The sequence below is a fragment of the Enoplosus armatus genome, chromosome 14 (genome assembly GCF_043641665.1).
Source record: "Enoplosus armatus isolate fEnoArm2 chromosome 14, fEnoArm2.hap1, whole genome shotgun sequence".
In the NCBI taxonomy this organism is placed as follows: domain Eukaryota; kingdom Metazoa; phylum Chordata; class Actinopteri; order Centrarchiformes; family Enoplosidae; genus Enoplosus; species Enoplosus armatus.
Window position 1 is genome coordinate 7228889 of NC_092193.1, and position 27334 is coordinate 7256222.

Sequence of the window (27334 nt, forward strand, 5' to 3'; positions counted from 1 at the left end):
GTTGTGTGCTGTTCTTTTCTTACAAGTATACAAAATTTCCGTCTCTTCTGGTTCTGCTCTGTGACTTGAGTATTTCTGCCTTACTGTTATTATGCTCATTCAAATATATGCAAATATATGGTGAGTTTGAATACTAATGTTTCTGCACTCCTGTTCTGCATGTGTTTGCTCTCCCAGGTGTTAGTCTTTGATCCTGTCAGAGTGGGACGTGTCTAGCAGGGGACTGAGGAGGGAGCAGTGCCAACTTGGAACATGGTGCCTAATATTCACCTGGCAGTGCCCCTCCTGCCTAGAGGGGCGTTGTTGTTCCTGCTTCTACTCAGCTGCGTGGTGTTCTCCTCTGTGGCAGACAGTAAGTAGCCTCATTCACATGTGCTTGCTTCCCCTATGATCTGATAACACATTAAACTTTATGTATCAAGTATTTTGACAGTAAGAGCATTTTAGCCCCTCATTTGCAACACACACGAAAGTACACACAATGGGAGGTTAAAAAGTTCTCTCAGAATAATTTCAGGTGTATTACCCTTTCAAGTGATCAGCTGAACAAATGCACCCCTTTTGTAGACATTTTTGTTTAAAGGGACTGACATGATCCAAAGTTGAATTTAACCCACTGCATTGCTGCACATTAATTGATTGTGTGGTAGAACAAGCTTTGCTTTCATGCTTTGACGTGCAGAGCTTCATTTAAATAGAATATAGATTACGTTTGGGGTCTTTGGTGGAACAGAAATAGCAGCTCATCTAATACATGTCCCACAATATAGAGAGCTTTAGCATTTGCACTAAAAATAAGCGTGCAGTGCACGCAGTGAAGCTGCATCGGCCTCTGTGCCCGGCTGTCAATCTGAATGACGGTTTTGGCTGGAAGAAGGCGCTCAGAAAGATGTGTCATCGTTGCTGCGCTTTGGGTCTCGGGGGCAGCCAAGAGGCACTGCCCTGCTGAAGACGGGGTCAGGGACAGAATTAATTCAACACATGACCTCACCTATAGTGCTGTCATAGGGTCACTGTAATTCAATTATACCCCAACCCCTCCCAGTCCCCCACCCGACCACGCCAACTGCCCTGTCCTTTCATACATGGGTCCAGTAGGATTTGTTTTTCTCTACCCTTTGCCTTGTCTCACTCAGCCCTTTGTTATCATCTTTGACTCTTGTGGTGTGTGTCTATAGTTTTGCACAGCATCAGTGTGAACTTGACCTTGCGGAAAAGTTTTGCACTCCTGTCTGTTTTCTTGTGTTCTTGCAAGACTGTCTTTGCTCTGCCTGTAATTTGATCGGACCAAATCAAACCTCGTCTGGCGCAGAGATGCTTAAGTAAGACTTTAAAGATTTTCCACACTGCGTTGAATTCATCCCCACACTTGAACACAGTGACATGTATTTGACCCATGTCCATTTGTGCTGCTTTTCCTATGCAACCAAAACTATTGCAATATGTTACAATAGTTCTAGTTTCTCCATGGCATCCTGATATAAAATAACTATTACAAATCCAAATGAAATATGAATTTTCGATGATGAATTGTATGATGAGAATTAATTAAATAACTGTATTAAGACTATTTTTGGTCTCTGAATAATTGGCATAGGACTTGACAAACATCTGCAATGTCAGTAATTTATTTATAGGTAGTGCACCATGTTTATGATCATGTTATGTTGTGTACCTGTGCGTCAGGGGCATTGAAGGTGCCAAGATATTATTTAAATATGCTGAGTCTGTCAGATGCTCAGTGCGGCCCAGAGTTTGGGTGAGGCCTTGATTATGAAGCCGTGCTGCTATTGTGCTGTTTTTAATCTATATTGTGCAGATAGCTACATGCAAAGGCAATTATTAAGCAAATTTGCAGGATGGCTAAAGTAATTTAACTTATGAAACATATTTTGTTATGCTTGTATCTACAGTATTTTAAGGCTTTTAGGGCATGCCGGCCATACAATCAGAGGTATATAAGATGTACACACAGCCAGCTAGCTTGTGTTTTACTGTGTGCAATCTATGAACAATGGGTTAATGCGGACAATGTTCTGCAGTATCTTTACTTTTGTAAATTTAGTCTTTTTGTCTGCCTCACTGTCTCCATGAGAGTTAGATTGCCCTGGTCTCTAATTTCGGTAATCATATCATTTACGGATAAAAACAGAGCCAAGCATTTTAATTAACAGACAAAGATACTCTACTATGGTCAAGCTGGCACGAACGTTTTCGTTGAAGATAACACCCAAACACTGATACATGAATAAGGAAATTGAGAATAGATGTAATTTCAGCATAAGAGAAAGATAAAACAAAAAATAGAAAAGCCTGGCTCTGGTCCGAAGTTAACCACACATGGAAAAAGGCCTAGACCTGCTGTTACTCAGACTGTAAAGCAAACAGACATAGAATTAAAATAAGACAGTTGGGGGGCAAAAATAACACCTACCACTAATGGCAGGGTTGTGTGCATTTGATGCCTGTAATTTGTATGCAACTTAGTTATGTGAACTTGATAGTTCTGGTTTGGATTTCCTGTATTACAGGGCAGACAGCAGACATATATTATGGGTGGGGTGCCTGGCAAGTTTCTGATTACATGGGTTTGGTCTGGCGTCCTTGTGTCCCCCTTGAAAAAGTTCAGCAAGCAAAGCAACCACAGGTAGCAAGCATGTGAGCAGTGTTAGGCCTTCCTCTTAGATAAAAACTATAGGTTTACAGTGCTTTGTTTGCTGGTTTGGGATGGCTACATTTCAGAGGTTGGTGTCATACTGTTTGTTTGGCGTAATACTTAAGATGGTACCATTCATCATAATTTACCACAAATAAGTACAAGAAATCCTCCACCAGCACTATCACTGTTATAGCCCTGTGACATCATTCATCTTATATTGTCATTGAGTAGGCACACAATACGGTGTGATTACTCTGAGTGCTGATCGCACACGTCCCATCGATCCCCGGGGAGCTCAGCCTAATCAACCAGCTCTCTATACAGCTTCCATGTACACAATAGGCCACTGGCCCACAAGGTCAGCCTCAAAGTCACACATACCCAGCACTTAAATGTAATGGTTATCTTTTGTAGTGCTGTCATTGTGAGTTATTTCATTGGCTTTAATAAGCTTTTGATGTATGTGTCTCCTCTCGTGCCTCTCATGTTATAATCTTGGGTGGCTTTTCACATGAGGTGCGGCAAGACCACCAAGGCCTTTGTACCTGAGCCTGCTTGTTTCTCTCCCAGTGGCACCAAAATTAGCTTAATAAGTATAAAGTAACTTTTTATATAAAACCACTGTCTCTTGCTACATTTTTTTGTGTCTTCTTTGTGTTCCCTTCGTGCCACCAATAGATAAATTATAGTTTTGTTCTACTACGAACATTTCTTTCATCCAATTGCTAGATCAAGAGGTTTCCCACGGGGCTGCTATGTTAAATATACATGTACCCTTGGCTATAGACTAGAATATCCCCAAATAGCTGATACTAAAGCATATCATACCAGAATTTTGAGAACAAAAAAGTTAACCGAAAGGAGAAGCTCCGTAGATTGATTTGGCAATTTCTAGAGCTCCTGCAATGGACTGATGTGATGGAAGTGCCAAAGTGGTTTGGAGAGGGGTGGCCAGACGGGGGTTGGGTGGCTGGAAATTGGATTGTATTTTTAAGTGTCCATATGGTCACCCAGTTCAAAAACTGACAGGGATAGAAATTGATTCTTTTTTAATTAAAAGTAACCATATCCACCTTGGAGAGCCACTTGGAGAGTAATGCAGTTAGCGCACAGCTGTGGTCCACACACATCATACAGACAGGCACACTGAGAGAGAAAGGCGGAGATGGAGGGAGAACTAAACAATAGAAAACGCTCTCTGAGAAAGAGGTGAGGGAAAAAGCAAATTATGTGAGAAAAACATCTGCAAGATAAAGTGTTGGATGAAAGCAATTTAGAGGTTGGGGAGATTCGATGAGAAGTTGTTTTCATAAGCCAGTGCAGCAATGTCAGAATGGAGGGAGGAAGGGGTCATCGGAGGTTAATGATGTGAGATTAATAGTTTAATTAGGGAGCTCAATAGCAGGGCCAGAGGCAGTCACCCAAACCCTCTGCTGTGTCCCGGATTCAGTAATGCCACAGGATGACAAGAACCGCCAGTGTCCTTCCAGAAAAGGGCAGATGGAGAAAGACATTTTAATTCTGTGTTCATAGTGACGCCTTTATTGACAGAAGACATTTCAATTCCTCACTGTTCCTTACTACTTATTTCATTCTTACTTAATGTGAGGATACTTTGAATTATATTAATCCCGCATTACCCGAGATTTCAAAGAGTTGATGTGGATTTAATTTGTGTTGAGCGATATTATGTGGGAAGTATCAGAGGCATTTAAGGGTGCTCGTAATGCTGTTTGATCATTGATCAGAATCTGTTGAGATTGGAGAAATTCAAGATAGCTGGCTTTGAATAGGACAAAATCAAGTAATTTATAGGCACATTGCCACACACCCATGTACTGTTTACTTTTGGAGAATCCTTTCAGGTGCATTTAAAGGTATTTAACTCAACCCAAACTGCTTGTAGACATGGAGCAGCATAACACATGGTTGGATCTCAAGAGGGAACTATTTCATGCGTAAATGGTCACTATAGCTTTTCAAAGATGCTAAATCATAAGGGAAGCAACAAAGAGCCCGCTGGAGCCTGCACAGCCAGAATTTCTTTGTTGTTCCATGTCCCTACAGTAACATAATTTAATTTCTCCCACAATTTTGGCTAGTGGAGAGTCGAATTACTTAAAGCCTCCGGGCCATGTGGGTGAGAAGATGAGAACAATGGTAGGGGCTCTTTGTGGTCTCTGAGGGAGGGCTAATCTAGGAGAGGCAAATTAATGAGGTTAGTGGGGTCGCAAAGGGGTGCGTGGTGATGGATGACAAGCTAACCCCAAAATGGAATCTCTAAAGACGCTAGGAGTCATCTGAGCAGCGGAGCCCCAAACCCGCTCCCTCCTGAGATCACTTAACACACTTTACATTTTCCCCACACTGGTCTATTAATGTCAGGGTCCGAGCCAAGGTGACCATCGGACTTTACCCAGCAGCATTAATGAAGCTTTCTATCAGTTGCCCGAATCTCCTTTCGTATTCCCACAGCAACTTTACAGGGTAGTTTGGATTTCCATTACAAAGGCGTCACGCTATATACTTTATTACACATTCAAGCTGCATTCAAAATGTACTTCCCTCTTTGTATTTTGTTTTGCATGCGAGTGTCCCCAGGTTGACAGTCTGTTACCCACCCACACATGCCTTCAAATGCAGCAGTCAGTCGCCCTTCACAGTTTCAGAATGGAAAAACACTTAGTTTCATGACAGTGCAAATGAGAACATTTCATCAAGCGAACTAAATGAACATCGGAGGTGATGTAGCTCCAGGGTTATGCAGATGAGCTGTGCAGTTCAGCCGACACATTAGCAGGCTTGTCTTGTAGGTTCGGGCCACATACTTCAAAAAGAGCCTGTTCATTGGAGACGACTTTGCATTTTGCATTTCTATTGTCCACATTGTGTGGCAGACTATAGTTGTTTTCAGATAATGATATGGTATGGTATGGTATGGTATGGTATAGTTTGCCCTCATTTTATAACCATCATCATTAGATGATTAGAAGTTGTATATTTTCCCTGATGCAATAGTGCAACAAAAGTAGTTTTATCTCAAGAAAGTGCAATCTGCCTGTCTGTTAAAACTTTTCCTGAAGGAATCAGGTGGGTTGAAATAAGCCACAGATAGTGAGTCATCTTTGACTTGATTTAGGTTGGGCACCACTTTAAATACCACAGGTAATATAAAACCCCAGACTCCCAATCGTGTGATACCAGGAACACCCACATCCTCACAATCAAAAAGTACACAGTGAAGCATTTATCCTTGCATGTTTTTTAAACAGTTGTTTTTAGCTGCCCACTGCAGGCATCGGTCACCAAAGCACACTGTGTGTTTTTTTTTCCAAATGTCATATATTGACTGACAGACAAGAAGAGAGAGAGAGCAAGCTTGAGAGATGCCTCCCTCGTTCATAATCGGCTTGAGAAGATGAAAGCCATTACATTAATGTTGCTCACACTGGGAAGAGAGGAGTGAAGGGTAATTGCACTTAGAGTTCTTGTTCTTCTTGGCTGTCTTGAATAATTCACTGAGGGCTGGAAGGCCTGATTGAAAGCCCATTTTTGTGGTCCACGAGGGTATTGAAAGTTTGATGTTTTTCTCTTTCCTTTTCTCATCTATTCTATAGGTAGGTTTAGACATTTTGTCTTAAGTAGCTCATCCTAGTATCTCAGTGCTGATGAATCACATTACTCTTGTGATTTCGCTGAAGTTCTGATAACGCTCATAAAGCTCCGTCAATCTTGAGCCACTACACTAGCATTCTGAAACAAGAAAAAAAATTTCTTTGCTTTTTGTGTTATCACAACTGAATGCAGTGTGAACTGACTGTCAACGAGTGGGAGTGGATAGTGCAGCAAAACCGGACCATCCAGCAAAAACCTGTTCAAACATGTGGAGAAATAAGCACGTACATAGGTCCTAGCATATAGGCTTGAAACCAGGATCTTGGTAACAATGACAGGAGCTGGTGGACTGCTGTACTGTGCATTGCACAATGACAGTTGCCTTGCTATCTCTTTGTAATGTGAACTCAATCTGACAGATTTGAGATCAAAATTAAAAAACTAAATAATAAACCCGACTCATGTTGATCTGATATGGGAAACCCTGCTTCATATTATTTTGTCCTAGGGTCCCTCCACATGAATTCTAACTTGTGCCATGTACGTGTCATTTGGAAAAATAATAACACAATGCTTTTTGGTGTTCAGCTGTAAATGAGAAGTGCAGATAGCAAACATTATGTTTATTGGTTTAAACAAACAGCCTGAAGTGCAGTTGACTTTATCTGGGTAAATAACTTGCAGGGGAGGCAGCTTTATATGGAATTAATTGCAAACAAGTTGCCTGCTAATGGTCCGAAAAAGGCCTTAATGGAAGTGTTCCATTAAAACAACCAGTGCTGATGCCATCAGACAAATTCCCACTAAGTGTTGCCTCATGAAAATGATAACTTGCTAATCCATTATTAATAAGAATTAATGGTTTTCTCTCTGCCGCGTGTGTATCGATCCCCGATACTCTAAACCACAGAGTAGCTATCATTGGGCACTCTGGCGGGCTTGAGAATACACTAATTGTTAGCCACACAAGTGCCATTTACACGACTCTCCCTGCTGTCTCTGCATTTAGTCCCCCGACTAAAAGAGAGAAAACTATATAGCTGCTTAGGAAACAAACCATATAGTAACACTGCTTTGAAAAACTATATATGAATAGATATGAATAAATAATTTAGTGAATCACTTTCCATCTTATCCAACCTCTGTTCTTGTCCTACAATATGTCCCATATTCATTAATTTATTCATTAGACCCATTTTCTTGTGTTGTCCTTGACAAAGTCATTTACTGTTTACTGTACATTGACAGCTGTTCCTGATCACCCGTCCCAACGCCCTGAGACCTATCTAGTGAAAAATATAACACCTGTAGCAATTTGGAGTTCGGAAACCCCCCAGACCTTTCATCTCTCTAATGACCTCAGACCCCACAAATACTGCTGCAGGCATTAGGTTAACTGAGAGAAGCTGTTTAATCCCCCCTCACACAGAGCAATCAGCAGCCTCTAGGCTCCCTCAGTGCTGTCTAAACCAGGGATCTATGCAGATTTGTCAATACCCTGCCCTCAAATTCAAGTGTCAAGTCAACAGGGCACCAACATGCATCGTTAGGATTTTAAGTGAGAATACACCTGGTTTGTGTACACACTACGGCACAAATGCTAAATATTATGAATTACTACTAATAACTACTGCTAGATTAAGCCAGCACTTTGTATTAGGTTTTTGAACATTAGGCGTTGAAAGGGTTTGCATTCATTTCCCTAATAACCCCATGATTTGTTTGATAATCAGGTTGTCTGTCAGGATGTGTTGTAGCATACAAGAAACACCTTATTAGTCTCACAAAATAAGAGAAGAGGGTTTTTTCTTTGATTAACTCATTTATTCCATTCATTAATTGTAACATGAAAGCCTTTTTGCTCTGCTAACAACAAATGGGTTTGCTTTTTTCTCACCACCACCAGCCATGCTGCTGTTTGTGTACAGCAACACTGTTTTGCATTTGGATGACTTTCTGATCTTCCTGGTGGTAATTAAATTAAAACCAAATTGAAAGACTGACTTGTAGTCCAGGTATGTTTATCTGCTTTTATTTTGACAACCAAGTTTAGGTGTATACATGAGAGTGTCAGTAATTTGAGCAATACCTTAATCTGGATAGTGCGAGTAAACTAAATGTGGTAAATATGAGGTATTCATGAGTCGATAACCTCAACCCTGAAATTCTGGCACCTTGCAACCAATACTGGGCCTGACAGTTGTGGCAGCACTTTTCTACACATTGCCAGCAAGAAGAGCGTGTGCGTTAAAGCCTTGCGTGTCAAGATAGGAGTTTTGAATGTGATGTATCAAAGCTTAGAAAAAGTACAGCTCAAAGCTTGCAGTCACTGGCTGAGTGAAGGATTTGCATAGGTAGGCTTATGTGTTTTCTACCTCGTCCCTGCCATTGTTTTCATGTGACAACTGCCTGACAGCCAGGAAAATGGGACACAGGCAGAGAAAAAAGGGTCGAGTCTGGATTTTGTCTCTCTAAGAAAAGAACTGACAAACCCAACAGTGTGATATCCGCACCCGCCAGTGGTGGCAGAGTGATGGAGTCCAAAAATAAATGCTTCTGCCCTTTTGTTGGAGTGTGTTTGGACCACTATTAACCCCATCCAGATTTTGTGATTGAGTGCTTGGTGAGATCTGGATTAACAATGGACAGCTCAGAATTTGCCATAGTTTCGGCTTTGAGTCATAGGTTAACTATCGAAATTCAGGGGAAGCTTGTTTAAGAGGATTAAAACGGGAAAAGCTCAGTGAGGGCCAGTTTACCCTTTTCTTCCGCTTATCCCTAAAAATCCGTATGATTTTTGAGATCCAGTGGTTCTTCACTTTAATGTTTGTGGCAATACATGAGCTTACATCCTTTAATTTTGAAGCACGTTCCCAGAACTCTTTAATGCTGCCTGATCCTCCATCTTAGCAACAAAGTGAAAAGCCCTCACATCAACTTAAATGGAACTGCCACAGACAGATGTTAGTGGGAACTCTTAGAAGTCAAAATGGCGATAATCAGGTCTTGAGGATTCCAACTCACCACCCATGCACGCACAGATGCATGCTCAGGCATACACTCTTAAGAGCTTATCAGGTTTGAATCATTCACACAGCTCTCCTGCTGCTGCCTGCATGTGTGTCAACAGTCATATTCTGATGTTATAGAAAAGGATTTATTACCGCGCTGTTGCAGTCTCAATCTTGTCCGTGGGAGAACCACGAAAATATAATTCAAATGTCAGGTGGGTTTAGGTACTATGAAGGGGTCACAAGTCATGGATGGCTGGGTTTGTTGGATTACTGTGTATCGCCAAGCACACATAACTGCCTACTCAAACACTACACTGCACCACAGTACAATTCAGACTGTCAGTGTTATGTAAAGTGCTGTGGATTTGTTTGTCATTGTTAGCTTATCATGATTGGTTTTGAAACAAAGGACCATGTTAGCTTTAGTCTCTCTTGCTAATTTGACAGTTATTTGACGGGACTAACTCCAAGAAAAACAGGTCATAAAACAGATCATTACAAGAACAAATAACATGGATGGATTCTGAAGAGATGGTATCTCTCAGTGCGTTAATATTTTGAGTTTTAAGGTATTACCTTCTGTTTGACTGATGTATAAATGTTTACTAATGAAACAGCACTGCTGTTATCTGTATGGTCATCACTTGTGTCAGATACTTGATTTTGCAATTCATTTGGTGCAAGAATTAAGACAACGTGTGGACAATATTTGGCAGAGGGTGTGTATATGTTAAGGAGAATTCAGCATATTATGGATTGTCCTGCATGGGCCGTAAGCTTTTCTTCGGCAGTCACATTAAACATCTCATATTTCTGTCGTACCTCTGTCCCTCCAACCAGTTGCTTTTGAATGTGTGTAACCATCTCACATCACAAAGTGTTATGTATGCACGCACACGTCACTGCCTGCCTGCTTGCAGTATCTCTTTTATTGTATGCTGCTGTATAGCTTGAGGAAAGCTCCTCTGCAGAGATGTCCTCGAGCAAGGACAGACAGCACCAACTCTCTCTCTCTCTCTAGCCAAGTGGGGGCAGAGGTTGATGATATAACTGGTAGACCTGGAGAATGTACTCACCAAAGGCCCTATCCATATCAGAAGGAGGTACAATGTTATGCTAACTAGATATTGACCCCCCTACCTCACCTTCTCCCACCAATGTTATATTAGAACACATAAAAAAGAAAAGAGTGGTGGCAGCCATTGCTGGATTTTCCCCAGTGTGTGCTCAGTGAGGGAAGGCTGGCGTCTCCTCTGTGTATACAGCATAATGACTCACCCCTTTGTGCGTATCTCCATGGGACAGTCTGCTCGTCATCACTGTGGTTTAGGTGTTCCCCACCTCCCTCTTTAATGACTCTGGAGATGAAACACGAGCTGACGGAGCTGATAATAAGGACATTGTGTCATATTGTTGAAGCCAGACTCGTATTATGCACATCTGAGGCTGTAAATAAAGCATAAAGCATGGCAGCTATAGCATGGAGCTAAGGTGCGCTCTTTGTAGCATCGTGTCAACTTAGACAGGGCTGTCGCTGAAACACACACTCCATTGTCCTGTGCATAAAGATGTTGGGTGTGGTGCTCGGTAAAAACACCCTGAAGGCAAACAGGAATCACGTTTATGGATGTTCTCCATGGTAGTCCACTGTGTTGATGTAAACACACATTATCTAAGAAGTCACAAAGAGGTTCAGAATCACAACATAGTAGTAGCTTTGTTTGGATTTTAGGACATGCCAACCGTTTTTTAATGCCAGCCAAAAATGGCTGTTTGAATGCTAAATAACCTGATTAACTCCCAAAGTATCTAATTTACGAGCATCTTGCTTTTCTTTCTCTGTGATTTTTGCAGATAGTTTTTGTGGAAGAGTAGGAGTTTTTCTGCTTATCTCGTTCTATCTGTTGGGTTTAATGCAATCCCTCGTGTTCACTAGATAGAACTGCAACATCATTGTCTGTGGGCAACAAACTTTGCACTGTTTCATATGGCGTGTCAAAGCAGAGGTGAGAAATTCAACGTGATACAGTGACAGGCAGGCACACAAAGACTGGATGTTTCTCCCATGACTGAGCTGCAGGTGTGCACAGCAACAATGCCAGTTTGGGTTTTTCTCATTGTTGCCTTTGTGTGGAGAAAGTGATACCCAAAGACAAGCAAGTTTTACATGCCAATGTGACAGGCAGAAGGCACTAACATCACCTTCTTCTCTCCCCCTCCTTTCTGCTCTCCTTATCCCTTGCGTCTCTCCCCCTTTCTCTGTCCCTGACTTCTTTTCCTGCCCCCTTTTGCCTCTTCCTATCTCCCTCTGCCCCCTCTGCTCTGGCTCTCTCAGGCTTGCCAAGTTTCGTCAAATCCCCAGAGGACCAGACGGGCATCTCGGGCGGAGTTGCGTCGTTTGTGTGCCAGGCGTCCGGGGAGCCCAAACCCAGAATCACCTGGATGAAGAAAGGCAAGAAAGTCAGCTCTCAGCGCTTTGAGGTAAGCACTCATGTGTGACTTTCAGATCTCTGAACACTCAAGTATACACACCCACATGTACACACATAAATACAAGCAGGCAAAAACACAACACACGTGACAAAACATTCCAGGCGTGGGCTTCAGACTCTGTAACCCTCTCTCATTAACACAGACACATCCACAAATGCGTGCACACTCACAGCATTCACACAAAGCACACACAATCAATTGCCCTGTTATTGAGCATCACACCAACTCTTCTCTTCTCCAAGCGAGACCAGACAGGCTTCCCTTCTCTTTAATCTCCTTCCATCTTGATTTATATAGTCCTCTTCATCTCCTTGAGTCTTTTCACACCCTCATCCTTCCCCTTCTGTTCCTCAGCTCCACCATCTCTGGCCATACATCCCCTTGATGTATTACTTGATGTATTTTCCCTCCCTCTTTTGAACCCATATGAACAGAAGGAAGTGCCTTAGGTGGGAACTCACACTTTTTCTGACCATTTTTTTCTCTGTAACATAATGCAGCCGTGGTAGCCAGGGGTTATACTCCTGGTTGTTATTCCTTGATATGATCCTTTTTGTGGTTCTGCTGTGCATCACAGTGTTTTTGGATATTATTATATAATTCACTCTAAACATCATGGGCAAGTTTTTAGTGAAAACAACAGACTTATAGTCTACTAATATACTAAGTCTGCAGCAGGACATGAAAATAGACTTATGAGAAACTGGTAAAGCTGCAAAACTGACAAATGTTACAGTTTTTCTTCTTTCAGATCAGAAACACAAAAACCAAGAAAACTAAGTCTAAATGAATGTTATTTATATTTTCAAATAAAGTGATATCCGTGGAAAAGAAAAAGAGCCCCCTAGAAATAACATTCCTGCCCTTTGCTTTGCTCTGGCTCTCCTAGGTGATTGAGTTTGATGACGGCTCGGGCTCCGTATTGCGGATCCAGCCATTGCGCACACACAGAGACGAAGCCATTTACGAGTGCACAGCCACCAACAGTGCTGGCGAGATCAACACCAGTGCCAAGCTTACAGTGCTTGAAGGTAAGATAAGTGTTTCTTTCTCGCTCCGTTTCTTTCTCCATCTTGCTTTCACTCTCACTCTCTTCATTAACTCCTCCTCCTTTTCCTGCTGCTGCTGGTTTTAGAAGCTTTTATTCCAATCCAAAAGCAAATATGGGTGTTTGCCTTAATAATTCATACATAAACATTTGCTAACTCTGAGGATTCCTGGTATTGGCAGTGTCATGGAGGAGCAGATCTATCTTAATGTAAATTTCACAAGGTGAAAAAAATTGCTTGCAATGCTTTTTTTAAAATAAGATAGCATACAGTTCAGCAATTCAGCAAATGTATCAGGAATCCAGTTATATTGTAAGAAATATTTTCCTTTTATTGGCTATAATTTACTGCCTCTCTCAATGAGTCAGTCTGCATCCTCTAACAACAAATCAATCCCATAATCAATTAAAGAATATATAAATTCCTTCATCAAAAGCCTTATAGTGAATAATGACTGAGTGCTAAAGTATGTGACATAAATACATGTTTAAAAGTCAGTGACTCCCTGCTTATCCAGAGAACTTTAAGAACAAACGCTCCACATGGACATATAAATAACTTTTGCGTTTCCACTTATAGGGCTACCCTCCATGCCCACAGGCTAGTTTGACCTCCATGGACCTCTTTCCCCGTTTTTGCCCGTAGAGTTAATGTATGTGATTTATGTGAAGAGGGGTTCTGCACCTCTCCCTGCTCAGCTGTCCATATCACTCAGCTGTGAGCGTGGATTTCTTCCTCAGTTGATTGTAATTTTGTCATATGGGTGCTTGTCACCACAGGAGTTAATTTCATTAGAAACTTTCAAGAAAAAAAAAAGAGCTAGCCAGTGGGAGGATTAAAGACGTCCCTAGCCATTACGCTGGCATTAAAGCAGATCCTCTCATTCAAATACAGCCTTTCCATCCCCAGTCTTACACCCTCCCTTCCTTTTTTTCTCTGTCCACGTTGATTTGATGATATCATCGGCTGGGCTTGCGTAATCTTCCCGAAGGGACTTTTCTCCTGTGCAAAGAAAGGTTTTTTTCTCTACCCCTCCTTTGCACTGTATTGTGAGGAATGCTGTTGCCTGCACAAACAAACAGCACTAACATGACATGAAGCGCACATGAATGAGATGAGATTAATCACAGTGTTTGTGTTGGGGGGGGGGGGCAAAAAAGGACATCGAGTTTAGATTCTTTCAGTTAGTAGAATAGTAGAACAATAGAAAGGCGGACAACAGTCTTACTCAACAGTGAGCAACTGTTCTCACCAGCAGACGTGCTCTGCATGAAGTCGTCTTCTCTCTGTGCTCCGTGTTGTAGCTGCTAACCCAAGAGTCAAGTACCATACAGTCATATGCCATATGATGGATGCTTTTATCTATGGAGCATTACTAGTACGCATTCACTGCATACATTTTCAGAATGGGATGAAAACCTGTCCTATGACCATGGCAGTGCCACCAACACTGCCTGAACCACATGTGAGAGTCAAAGTCACAATGAAATTTGAAATGTTTAAGCTTACTATTTCTTTTTCATAATATACACCTATTTCAAGCTGCATTAAGAAATATTCTTTATGATACTATTAAATTGAGTGACAATAATATGAAAGGGTTACTAGTGTTGGTGATCCCACCAAAAATCAACACCTGAGTCTTTACCTCCAGGCAGAGCCGCTTTAAGCTCATTGTTTTTCGTCTGACAAACCAAAACAATGTAGATTTATAAAAGACTGTGGACAGCTGCTCTCAGCCTACAAGCTCAAGCAAGCCAGTTCTACACTACCTGTCCAGAGTGAAATGGCAGACAGCCAAAGTAAACGAGTGGCTGGTGAAGCTGAAGTCACATTTAGCAAGGCGAAAGAGACAGATATTTATTTCCAAACTAGGACTTTAATAGGATGTTGCCAAGGTGTTCTGTTTCTGCTGGAATTGAGCAATCTCTGGTGAAACTGAAAATGATAACCAGCTGATATACTATAAAGGCATGTTGCTGTGAAATAGTTTTCCCACTCTGTATTCAAAAATATCTTCATGCAGATCCTACTTAAATAAATATAAGTGCTTACGTATTTGTAAAAGTTGTGATAACCTTTTGATAAATGTCAACGTTTTTCTTTTTTTATCAGAAGAAGACTCGCAAAGTGTTAAGGCAATCACAGAGGCCGGTAGAGCACAGAACCACACGTCATATTTAATCAAAATAACTCGTCCACTCGTCCGGAACCCTGAGGATGTGCTGGGCAACTTACATCCTGTTCATACACGCAGACTCACTGCATATTCACGGACACAAACACACTTAGTACAAACACACACACACACCCTCATGGAGCAATCTTGTCAGCTTGGCTCTATTTTTAGACTATTGTTTGTAGTCTAGCAATACATCAAGTTCATATCAGCAGCACTACACAAGAAAACACTGGGGCAGCACCAAACAGACGGAGACTAATGATCCTCCTCCTTAATGGGGCGGTGGTAGCCTCAAGGTTTGAGAAGTTGGTGTCATGTCAGAATGTTGCGGTTTCGAATCAAATGATAGAATCTGGAGGGACAGAACCAGTAAAGATGCTCAGTGGCCAACAATACAGGACTGTAGCAGTCCCAGGTGTGAATGTGAAAAGAGAAATTAAGCTGAGCGTTGCTTAAAAACATGTCACGTCTCAGTCAACCTTCCCTGAATAAATAAAGGTTGATAAAATGACTCCATAAGCAGAAACGTCCTGTGTTTGCATTCCACAAGAAAAGCCTCACGCTCCCCGCTTGACTTAAAGTACATGTGACTTTGCCTCCACATGAAGTCGTCATAAGACATTGAGCACTCCCATCCAGAGAGGCAGTGAGAATGGTGAAGTCATTATACCACTAAGTCGATCTGGATTAGTTTTTAGCAGAGCAAAGGAAGGTCGAGCATTAATTATGATTATTTTGAATAGTTGCTCTTTATTTTGTTCTGCCAATCCTGTAAAATATGGATTATGACAGTCAGCAGCTTTACACTTGCATTCAGTGTGCTCAAAGGAAGGCTGAAGTGTATAAAGGAAAATACCAAGGTTCACAAGTGCATTATGCTGTCAGGATCACTTGCTTGTGATTTTTAGCCTAATTCAATGAGTCCACGTTAATTTTATGTCAGTACTGCCAACTTTTTATGTAACACCATGGGAAGAAAAGTGTCAAAATAGTGATTTATGCAATGTTTTTTCACACTTTATATTTTAAGTTATCTTCACTGGCAGCTACTTCATTTTCTGAGTCAATGAGGCTGTCAAATAATGACTTAGATGAATGTTACCCAACTTATAGAATATTCGGGTTGTATAGAAATTGATACGCATGTCATACTGGACTCGTTCTTGGAGTTCTGTCCACAGAGGATGTTATGTGTGGTGTCTTTTTCTTAACCTGAGCAGATGAACGCAGTTGGGGTTGTGACTGTACAGTTCAGCCTGCCGCTCACCTGTGGGGAGTTGCAAAGGCATGTTTTCAGTCCAAAGCCGAGTCGGGCTTTAGCACTTTGCAGTCATGAGTCTCGAGTCACTCTGTAATTCTGTCACGCTGTAACAGCCCTGCTCTTTGTTCGTGGTGGTTCTCACGCCCCCACCCGAGAGGTCACACCACTGAGAATTACATACGGGCCCAAAGTCAGTTCAGCCATTTCTCAATGTGTGTGTGTGTGTGTGAGAGAGAGAAAGAGACACACACACACAAACACTGGTTTTGAATTCTGGTTCTGAATAATGGTCTACATGCAAAATTACTTTTCAAATCAATCCTGCCTAGACTGTGTGTGTGTGTGTGTGTGTGTGTGTGTGTGTGTGTGTGTGTGTGTCAAAGAGAGAGAGAGAGAGAGAGTCAGTCAGGTGTGTGCAGGTCTGACCTGTATGGATAAATAATGATGCAGACAATGCTGAGACCAGAGGGGTAAGTGTGATTGAGAAAAAATGTTGCGGTCAGTCTTTCATTTCCTTTTCTCTTCCCCTCGCTTTCATTTCTGTTTCTGCCTTCTTGTATAACTTTAATTTTTTCGGATCTACTCCTTTCTCTGTATCTCTCTCTCTCTCTATGTTAAATATAGTGGACAGTGTGGTGGCGGTATGACGTTGTAGGGTAGAATAGAGAGATGACCAGAGGGAACAATGACTCATTACTTGGGTAACGATGCCGATGTTGTGACCTTGAGCGCCCCTCTTGAATTGAACTGCCTCAGTAAATGTTCAGGTAAATGGTGCTTGTCTCGGTGATGTATGAAATAAACTACTCCCGGCCAGAAAAGACATCTCAGCTCCCGACATCAGTCTTAAATGCAGTGTGCTGCCACTTCTCCATGTCAAGGCAATATTTCATATTTTCATAGCTGTTAACATTTGATGAGCATGTAAAATGTAAGATGCAATGACTCAGATCAAGAAATGACTAAGGTGGTGTCAAAACCATGCCATGACACTAATGGTGATGATAGAACTGATGAGGCTCTGTGGTGCAATGAATAGACAGACTGTTTTCACAATTGGAAGCTTACAGGTTTTCTCCAAAACCAGAGCCAAATTCTTATGAAATTGCCATGAACAAAATCCTTTAAAGGTACATGCTTTTAATTGGCTTCTATCAGCAACCAGGGAATTGCAACATTGACAAGTCCTGGGAAAGGCCTACAGCGTCCGAGCCTTGTTACTTAGAAATAATAATGCATCTTTTCCAAGTAAATATATATATAATAAATCAGCAAGAATCGTAGTTAGGAGTTGCCTGAGGTTGCTTTTATTTCCTTTTATGGCGTGAGAATGAAATGGCCCGCAACACTGTTTGCTCTGCAGTACTTTTGTATTTCCAAAACGCTGAAAGCTGGGAATTTTAACTCCAGCCAAAGTGGTTATGGTCATATGTATTAATCAAATAGCCTATCAAACCCCAGGAAAGTGAAAATCTTAACCCTATGTGTTGACACTCAGCCACTGTATCTTTTAATAGTTTCAGCAAAATAAAACACTATATGTGCAGAGCTCCCTGTGACTTGAGAAGATACCTTAAATATGAGCAGATATATTCTGTGACTTTCCTGCTGTGCTGGTGAACATTCCCTTGTCCTTTGGGGGACAGCAGACCTGAAAGGAGGAATGTTATCTAATGGTACCAGATCAAAAGCCCCATCATTACCGGAATCCTCTGCTGTCAGAGTGTGAATTAGAAATGTTCTCCTTCAGACCAGCTGCAGACCTTTTTTGAAGTTCCCTGGCAACTCGTTTCTGAACATGTAATGTCGAGGAAAATTTTTTTTTTGGAAAGGTCAAGTGAGAAATATGCAAGGATTCAAAGCTGCTCCAGTGGAGAAAAAATAGCCCCTTGCTTGGTGAAAACATGTCAAACATCAAACTTTGGAGTGATGTAGCTCCTTGTAATATTACTGGAGTTCTGCCCTTTGAGTCCATTTTATCCCTCTCTAATGTTTTGATTGGAAAAGAGGTCAAAATTATACAGCAAAGTTAAAAATTCATCAGTTTTTCACACCGTTTGAAAAATTTCAAAATGGAATACAATACAGTGTCCCAGCTTTACTGTGGTGACTGTATTTAGTGGTCCTGTGTTTGGTGGCAGGAAACAAATTACGGCCTCACCAGTTAGAGAAGGCCTTTATTTGCCTGGCATGCATTATAGTCCCTGGTGCAGAGGCAAGAAATGACTGCGACACAATGCCAGTAATAAATATCTCAGGAGCCAGGCAAGTGCGGACAACAAACCTGACTGGATAAATAGCATAGAAATCGCATTGCGCCTCTTCCCAGGCAAGATAAATACATACAGAAGCTATATCGGAATGATTTAATACCGAGCCCTGCTCCTCCGACAACTTAATCCTCTCCTTTCCTTCGCTCTATTCAAATCATCCACAATGACTAAAATAAGGTCTGTTGTGTAACTGCTATTCCCCCACATTACTTTTTCACTCTCTCTGATTCTCTTCTGAATGCTGGTGGGTTTCTGTAATGTTCATGCTGCCATTTTAATAGCTATTCCCTCACATTGTTGAGTAAAGTGAGGGGTCAGTTCATCTTAACATCACATACTGTGTAGGTTGTTTATGAAAATGATGCAGGATGTGAAAGTCTGGGTTTACTTTAAGCAGAACAGGTTTGGCTTCCGTTTTAGGCAGGGCTGTTATTTGTCACAACATGCTGTATCGCATTCACACAAAACCGTTCAGGGACATGCGTCCTCACACAAACACACACACATATTGATCTACAGGTGTACCCCCCCCCCCCCTTACTGTATTTCTGAGCTCCATTGTGACGGTCTGTGTCACAGATTTAATTTCTCCCACCATCTGCTGGCAGGAGGCCCAGCATCGTAGATCATATCCAGCCTGACAGATACAAACTGCATCTGTCTATGCATGCTTCTCCCAAGGACTCACACAATATGGCAGGGTGGAATCACCCTCCTGGCCACCCAATCTGCATCCTCACATCCTTACTTCCAAGGACTTGGGCAATGTAAGGGAGACAGATTGCTTTGTAGGTTTGGTCAGGGCTGTAGCACCTATATTGTAGTCCCCATTTACCAAACCAAAGCACACAGGAAATTAAAAAGACCAACAAAGATAAACTAGTTTTCAACCTTGAAAAATCAGTCTTATAAATATTATTAGTGATGAAAACAATAAAGAGTTCTGCTGCTTGGCTTTTTGTATAAATAACCCGTGAGATTTGTATAGATAACCCTTGCGATTTGTTTGACACCGCACTAGATTTTTTTCATGTTATATTTGGACATCTGGGTGGAGTCATTGTTGCTTTGAGGCAACATTTTATCATCTGTACTTGTCCATCAATTACTTCATGCTTTTGGCAAGCTGTATCTGTAAAAACTGCGATGTCTGGTATGTCTGCGCCGTCAGTGCTGATCATGTCTATGGCCTCAGGGGATAGAGAGAGAGAGAGAGAGAGAGAGAGGTCAATGAGTAAAAATAACATTTAAAAAGTAGCTGATGGAATATGGAAGAATCAAGAGAGTCAGACCTTTAATTGTGAATTACTGCAAAATGTAAGTCTTTCTGTTTTTCTTGGCACAGGTGGTGAATTAGACCGGTTCTTTAAAAGTCACTTGATCATTACAGCTTTGGCTGCTTCCCACCACTTTCTAAATTGTTGAAAGCATGTAATTGGGTATTAAAACCTCAAAACACATCTGCAGCCTGTCCTAATGACTCAAGAGCGGATTTACATTTCTCTAATTTATCCCATAACTTCAACCACTTTTGGAAAAATGTAACATCCTGAAAGGTGTTAAGTAAAGGCTAATGCTGGGACGTATTTATCTTATTTTAAGTGGGCCAGTGGTTTTCAAAGAGTGTTTTAACGCTTCAGAGCTTTCCACTTCCTCCCAAAGAAAACATTTGCTCAAACTCAGAAAAAAGGAAATGACAAAATAAATGTAGATGAAATTCTTCCCTTTTATATCATCTGAACCATTGATGGTGCTGATGTCAATTCCAGGCATCAAAACCATTCCTCATGCAAAGCATAAACCAATTATGTCTAGTTGCACTTCTTCTTTGTTGTCTCTTGTGTACAATCACTTACACAGGGTGGACACAATAATCGCGAAAGACCTGTTCAGTAGCAGCCCTGCAATAATACTGCTTTTCTTTGAAGATTGCAGTGGGAAAAAAAGAACATCTTCAATATTCAATACACCACAAACTACAGCCATAAAAAATACCACGTACAAGTTGCATCCTCTCCTCTTCTTTAACATTACTTAGGTTTGAATGTGTCCACACTCCATACTTCCTTATACAGTTAAACATCATTGCTTGTGGCTGCTGTCATACAGTTATTGAGAGCAGAGCTGCAGCCTGTCACTGTTTTAAACTTGGAGTTATGGGCACTGTTGATTGTCAGGACATATTGAACTCCTCGTCTGAATGTTGTCTCTGGGCTTCAGAAGATATTGGAGATGTGACAAGACGTGCACGTCCGTTAATATCTGCACATTGTCAGGAACAGACAGGGATATCTGTGAATTGACATCTGCTATTAAATATCTGCCACAAACAGCTGCAACAGGCTTCCATTATTCAATTACAGATTTTACCGAAAACTTGTTTGTGAGAGCATGACCGATGTCATTATCAATAGTGTTTCACCATGCGTCTATTCAGAGTTACATACTTACAAGTAACAGGTCATCTTTTTCGCCTGGGATGGATTCCTATTTTGTTAGTAGTTTGTTACTCTAAACCCGACAAGAGGCCAACAGGGAGAGAGAGAGAGTCAGGCATCTAAATATGAAGATCCAATATTGTTTTTCCAGAAATATAAGCTGTCTCTCTGAATATAAACTCACAGGGTGAAACGGTCACTCTCAAATGGCCACCTGAAACAAATTGATATTTGAAGGGTCAAATGCTTACTTACACCTGAGCAGTCTGAGCCCTGCAGACTGCTACTCTGTAATTTTGCATTAAATCAATTTGTTCATTGCTTCATGCTGTTCTTCTTACTTTAATTAAAAGTGTTTTATGTTTAGCCATGGTTCAACTTGTCCCCCAATCTTGGTGACGTTCTGCATTTTTCTAATTCAATAGTTGTTAATAACGAGGTCTATTATATGTAATTTCCTTTCTGTGGTGCAGGAAGACCATAACAATATAAATTGTAAATCAGAAGTGGAATGAAACATTTGCTGAACAGCGCATGCCACATAACCACAGCATCGCTGGTTCGATTGAGGCTGGCAACCTTTGTTGCCTGTGATGCCCCCTCTCTCTCCGCCGTTTCTTGTCTGCTTCTTCACTGTCAAAACTGTCCAATACGGACTACAATGCCAAAAAAAATACATAATAAAAAGATAACACACCAGAAAAATAGAAATCCCTGTCCAGCGGGAAACAATTAACATACTTGATATGAATATAAATATGACACCCCTGCGGCATTGTGTTGAAGCACATTAATTTCTAATAGTGTTTCTAATGTTTTGTCCACCCTCATTTATTTACTATAACACACTACCTCGAAAATGAGCACGGTAACACATCACTGATACACTCCCAACATGTGATATTCTAACTATTTATTGCTACACTTGTATAATATTGCATTTTCTGAATCATATTGGGCAATAAAGTAAAAACTAAACACAGTGCAAGGGACAAAAAACACCTGACATTCCTTTCATTTGTTAATAATGACGCCCTGGGCCTGTACCCCTGCAGGTAAAGAGCAAGGTCCAAAGCTCTGCAGGCCAGTGAGTCAACGGCTCCCCAGGCCCTGACTGGCTATGGATGGATGGGCCTGCCGCATGTCAGGGGGGTTCTAATACCTACACTCAATGAGCTGGCTAATGGGAGTCCTTTCACCCTGACCCCTTTTCCTCACACATTTACACACCAAGCCCTCTTGGCTTACCCACTGGGCCATAGAAGGCAGGGGAGAACGGCTTGACTCACTATCAGCCTTATAGCTTGGCCTTAAGCTTGACATTTTCCTCATGTTTAAGAGGCATAGTCCCATTTTCTCTAAGCTGCTAAGCTGTGTTTTTCAAGGTTGTAGTTGATCGGTCTGCTTACAGCTGTCAAAGGCACTGTTGATTTTGCATGCTTTACATCTGCATCAATATTTTTAACTTGTTTTGCTAGGGAAGGTTGAGTGAGCAAGCATGCTCAGATTCAGGTCTGCTCTGCCAACACTCACTGTTAGGGCATGTCCACACAAGAAGTTTGGAGCACTTCTTTTATTGTTTGCAAGGTGAGAGCAATACCTCACCAAATGATTGACAGTGACTGTTGGGGAGAGCAGGTCGCTCTCCTGTGGTGAGGTTAGAACCAACTCGTGAACTCTCTTGCTTCTTTGCTGCTGTTGACCAACGTTGATGAAATTATTGTATTTGCCTCTTTCGAGGCGAGCAGTTAATAGGTTATGCCACAATGTGATATTTTTGAACGCCCATCAATTCTGCAAACCACTACAGAGTTGAGGCTGTCGACATTGACTCACAGACTGTGTATTATTCATTATCTCTGACAGAGAGAATAAGTAAAGGCTGTCACAGGAGCCCAGTCAGTGAGGATTTAATTAACAGAACCTGCCACATTCCACTACATCCACTGCCTTTCTCAGAACTCATAAAAGCCATCCCTATCTGCCGTAATTACACTAAACATGTCACAATAAAGCTCTGCCGATGATTAATTTGAGTTGTGGAGAGGATCAATTAATTCATTTATTTGCAAACCGCCGCACTGCTTCCTTTTGTAGACCGATTTCATTAACCGTCATGCTTCCTGATTTTTGGTCCTGTCCTTGTCCTTTTTTTCCAAGACACCTGCAGGAATAGCCTGTCTTATTAGCCACATCGTATTACCGCAGAAATATACCATGAGCCCTTAGGTTTTTCCATCTTAGAAGCAGTTACATTAAAATGAGTAGTAAACCACAAACCGTGTACTCCGTAATACTATAATCTCAAGGGTCTTCAATCAAACTCCTGTTAGTAGGACCACAAGGCAAGAAGTAGAGCTGTAATCTCAAAATGAAAGCCTACAGCTGTGCTACTCATATAGCGTGGTTAATGGAGGATGTGGTTCTATGCAGCAGTGCTTGTCCCACAAGGTGACTCGGTCAGCATAACCATGTGAATTCAGAAGACCACCCTTGGGTTGCAGTAATGGTCGGAGGCCACGGTTATGTACTAACCGGTGCGCCACAGCATAAATAACAGGCGCAGGGCATCTGGCAGGGCCGTAGATCATACTGACGACAGTGGAAGTATGATATCAGATAGGAGAAAAAGGGAGAAGTACAGATAAATAGGAAAGTGAAGAGACGGAGACAATATAAAGAGAGGAAGGAAAGGAAGGAGTTGGGGGGGAATTAGATGACTGTTATTGATTATCTGCCTGTAGGCGAGGAAGTAAGGCAAAATGTTCTGCTCAACCAGACAAAAAGTGTATTATTTCAAAGGTCATAGTATGCATTACAGTCTTTTTACTCCATGTACACTTGGATAAACAGCAGAATATCAGCGCAGTGGATATGAGTCTATCAGCGACAGCATTAACAGTGTTTTTGTTATGACTGTGTTTCTGTGATGGTCCATTGCATGCAGGTGTGTCTGTGCGTGCAGTTCATATGTTATGAGCGCTGTTTGTTTGATGCACTACTATCTCCATAGCAACTGCCATAACACCTGGTGTAAGAGATAGCGTGCCAGAAACAACAGGCTTGACAAGATGTTCAGACGTATTTCAATGCACATTTTATTGCACATTGTACATATGCCTCCATTTCCATGGGGATTTTCACCATTTTCATGTCATTACAACACTATTACATCAATGGCCTCCTTGCCGGGTCTTTGATGTCGGGGTGTGCCGTGTCATCCCTGCTGAGAAGACCTCTGCAGTGGGAGCTCTGCCAACTAGTATTTCTCTGAAGAGCAGGAGGGTCCTGCTCACATGCCCTTCATGGCAGAACATGTGAGAAAACTCCTCGCCCTGCGATGTTTTGCAAGTCAAAAGCGCAGAGGCAGTTACATGAATACCAGTCGGATCTGTCTGCCTTTCTGTGGGGCCTATTAGTCGCTGCCTGAATGTCACAGGATTTCAGGTAAAAACACTTGCAAGTACTACCATACCCATCAAACACATACAAGGTGAAAGTTGACTGAGCCAAAGGAAATGTTAATAAGCAACAGCTGTAACGATGTATTGTTACCGTAACTGGTAATGCTGTTATCCACAGATATTTCTCCATTAACACTGTCCAACATTACCACCTTTGTGTTCCTCAAAAATCCATCCGTGAGGGTCTTGGGGGGCTGGAGCCGATCCCAGAGGTGGGGTACACCCTGGACCCGCCACTTTCACACCTACGGGCAATTTAGAGCAGCCAATTAACCTAACCTGCATGTCTTTTGCTGTGTGAGAAAACAGGCATGTAACCCAGAACCTTCTTGCTGTGAGGCGACAGTGCTTACCACTGCACCACTGTGCCGCTGATCATGAATACTTTCCAGTTAAACATTTTCCAAGTGAACTTGATGAAAGTTTTATACACCATCAGCGATCCAACTATTCATAGAGCTCTTTCAGTCGAACTCATGTTAGCTTTGGCTTTCTGTTTGCACCTCCTGCTGCCGCTGACACCTCTCACACACTTCCTTGTCTCAGGCAGATGCAAATGTCTGTCTCGGCGATGTTCTTGGCTAGAAACAGCCGCGGGCTGTGCGCTTTGTTTCTGCAGACAGCTTGTCTGCTTTTCAGTGCCAGATTGACTCAAGACCAGTTGAGACGTAGACAACACTTATTGCACTATATTTAGTTTCCCTCGCAGGTTAGACTAACGGAAAGGTGAATAATTAAGAGGTTCAACGTAGGAAACACTGAGACTATAGTCTTTGTAGTTGTCATACCTGACACATTTAACAGAAGACTGCAGACTGAAATGATCTTTCCAACATTTAGCCATCAGTTAAGAGCTAAATGCTACACATCCTTACAAACAGGCAATACCAAAATGGCTTACATATTGTCTGAAAGTACATAAACCTTTTTTTGCCTACGGTCTAAAGACAGTGCACTGATGTATGTTTAAAAGGGTAGATTTTAGAGCAGTAATATTTCATTAGGCAAGTGGCTGTGTTGCTGCCACTGTGGTCCTTTGGTTTGCACTATCAAAGGAGACATCACCCTTAATTGTTGTCATCCATCACTTGACAACAGGCACACATGGAGATCATAAGGCCTTTTTATTTCTTGCTCGAAATGAGATCAGCGCAGATGTATAAGCTAAAGAACTGAAGAGAGGCTCACTCCATCACCTTCATTTTTGATAGCACACGTTGGTGCTGAATTGGATTAACTATTGATACAGAATGAAGTAAGATGCTGTGGGCAGCTTGCAGGCATGTACACAACTCCTGTTCATGTTGTTGCAATGTTTTCTCATGAATACTCCAAGACATATGTTTCATGGCTGCATGTTCTCTCTGGAGGGACCTTTGTCTGTTGTAACTCTAACTTAAAACATTTATAGCAGCAGGCCATTCACCACGTTTTGCACTTGAGGGTAAGAAGGAAGGACGGAGAGCTGAAATAGAAATGAGGCAGGCATTTTTTTATGCAGAGCTGTTGTATCATGTGCCAGTGTGTCAGGGCTCCCCTGTTATGAAGGTACTGGGGTGTCTGGAGTGTTTTCCCCCATTGAGATGAGTGTGTTTGGGTTGAGGGGAAAACGCTGGCTGACGTTAGTGTGGGATTGAGCTCCAGCAGCCTCCCAGTGGGACAGGAGGACAGGGACGGGTCTCTTTCAGCAGGGCTCTGATTAGACCCATCGCCCTAGCTGCCACGCTCCACTCACACTGGTAATTGGAGCTGGCAGGAGGTTGGCATGCACCCCTCCCCTGCCCCCTCCTCTTCTCCTCCCTTCCCCTCTCCTTTTTACTCCCCCCCCCCCCTCTTCTCTCATCTAAATCCTACCTCACCTGCCTCTGGCTGTTACAGAAGAGGCACACCTCCTTGACACAATATTTTATGATAACTGTATCATGTTTTCTTAATTTCACTAATTACCATATTACTAGTTCCTCTTCTCTTTACAAATGATGTTGCCCATGTTCCCCCATGCCTTTTGTGTATAGTCAAGGCCCCCACTGCTATCCTAATTGAGCAGTACTGCCACAAAACCACATTAAGCCTCCCCCTTCTGCCCTCCCTTTTCTACCGTACGGCTACAACCACTGTGAACAAGTTCCTCTGCTAAGCTGCTCATATTGCAGTATGACTCTGTGCGTGATAAACGGCTGTTGAGAGAACAATGGTCCTTATTTTTCACATCATGGAGGAACCAGTTCGTGCGTACCTAGCTTTGCGTCTGACGTCTGCTTTACTCATTTGCAAATCCAGGGCGTTTCTACTACTTTGTGTTGAAAGAACTGTATTACAGAAGCACTTTAGAAATGAAACAGTCCCATTAAATACCACTGCTTCAGGACAGATTGGACTCCTCAGTATGAGACATCATACTACACTTGATAAGAGATCAGTAGCGTTTGAAATTGTTTAGTCTGCATAAAATTACCAGTTTGATAATTACAAGTCACACATGACATTGGTATTTTTTGTTTTGTTTTACGATGCAGCACTGTTCATCTTAGTAATGGAGCACCTATGTGACATTATTGGAAGATTTACACCTTACCCGTATTTTCATGCCCAGACTTGACGGAGAAGTGGAGCTTTTTTCTGATGAATTACACTCCAGCACAGGAAGGCCTTTTTATTAAAAATGCCCTCTATCTTGACAAACATCAACCTGCATTGCCTGCACCATTTCATTTGATTCTCCCCAAATTTTGTCATCCTTTTTCTTTTCCCTTCAAATTAAAGAGGACTGAACAAAGGCATGTCTTTGTCTTCCCAGGATGACAAGTTGGCAGACAAGGCCAGCTGTAGGAGTTGCTGTAGTAGGAATAGACAGACAGGGTTCAAATGTTACCATCAGCTCGACAA

At 41.9% G+C, this 27334-nt stretch overlaps 1 protein-coding gene across 1 annotated transcript in view; it reads left to right on the plus strand.

Annotated features, from left to right (window-relative positions):
• The first annotated feature begins 213 nt into the window (after positions 1-213).
• The window catches only part of LOC139296712 (receptor-type tyrosine-protein phosphatase F), a 104006-nt gene continuing 76885 nt past the window's right edge, over positions 214-27334 (plus strand). The window contains exons 1-3 of the mRNA XM_070919192.1: positions 214-352; positions 11624-11769; positions 12671-12812. Of these exons, the coding sequence (XP_070775293.1) occupies positions 253-352; positions 11624-11769; positions 12671-12812 (388 nt within the window). The 5' untranslated portion in view covers positions 214-252. The remainder of the gene's footprint in view (positions 353-11623; positions 11770-12670; positions 12813-27334) is intronic.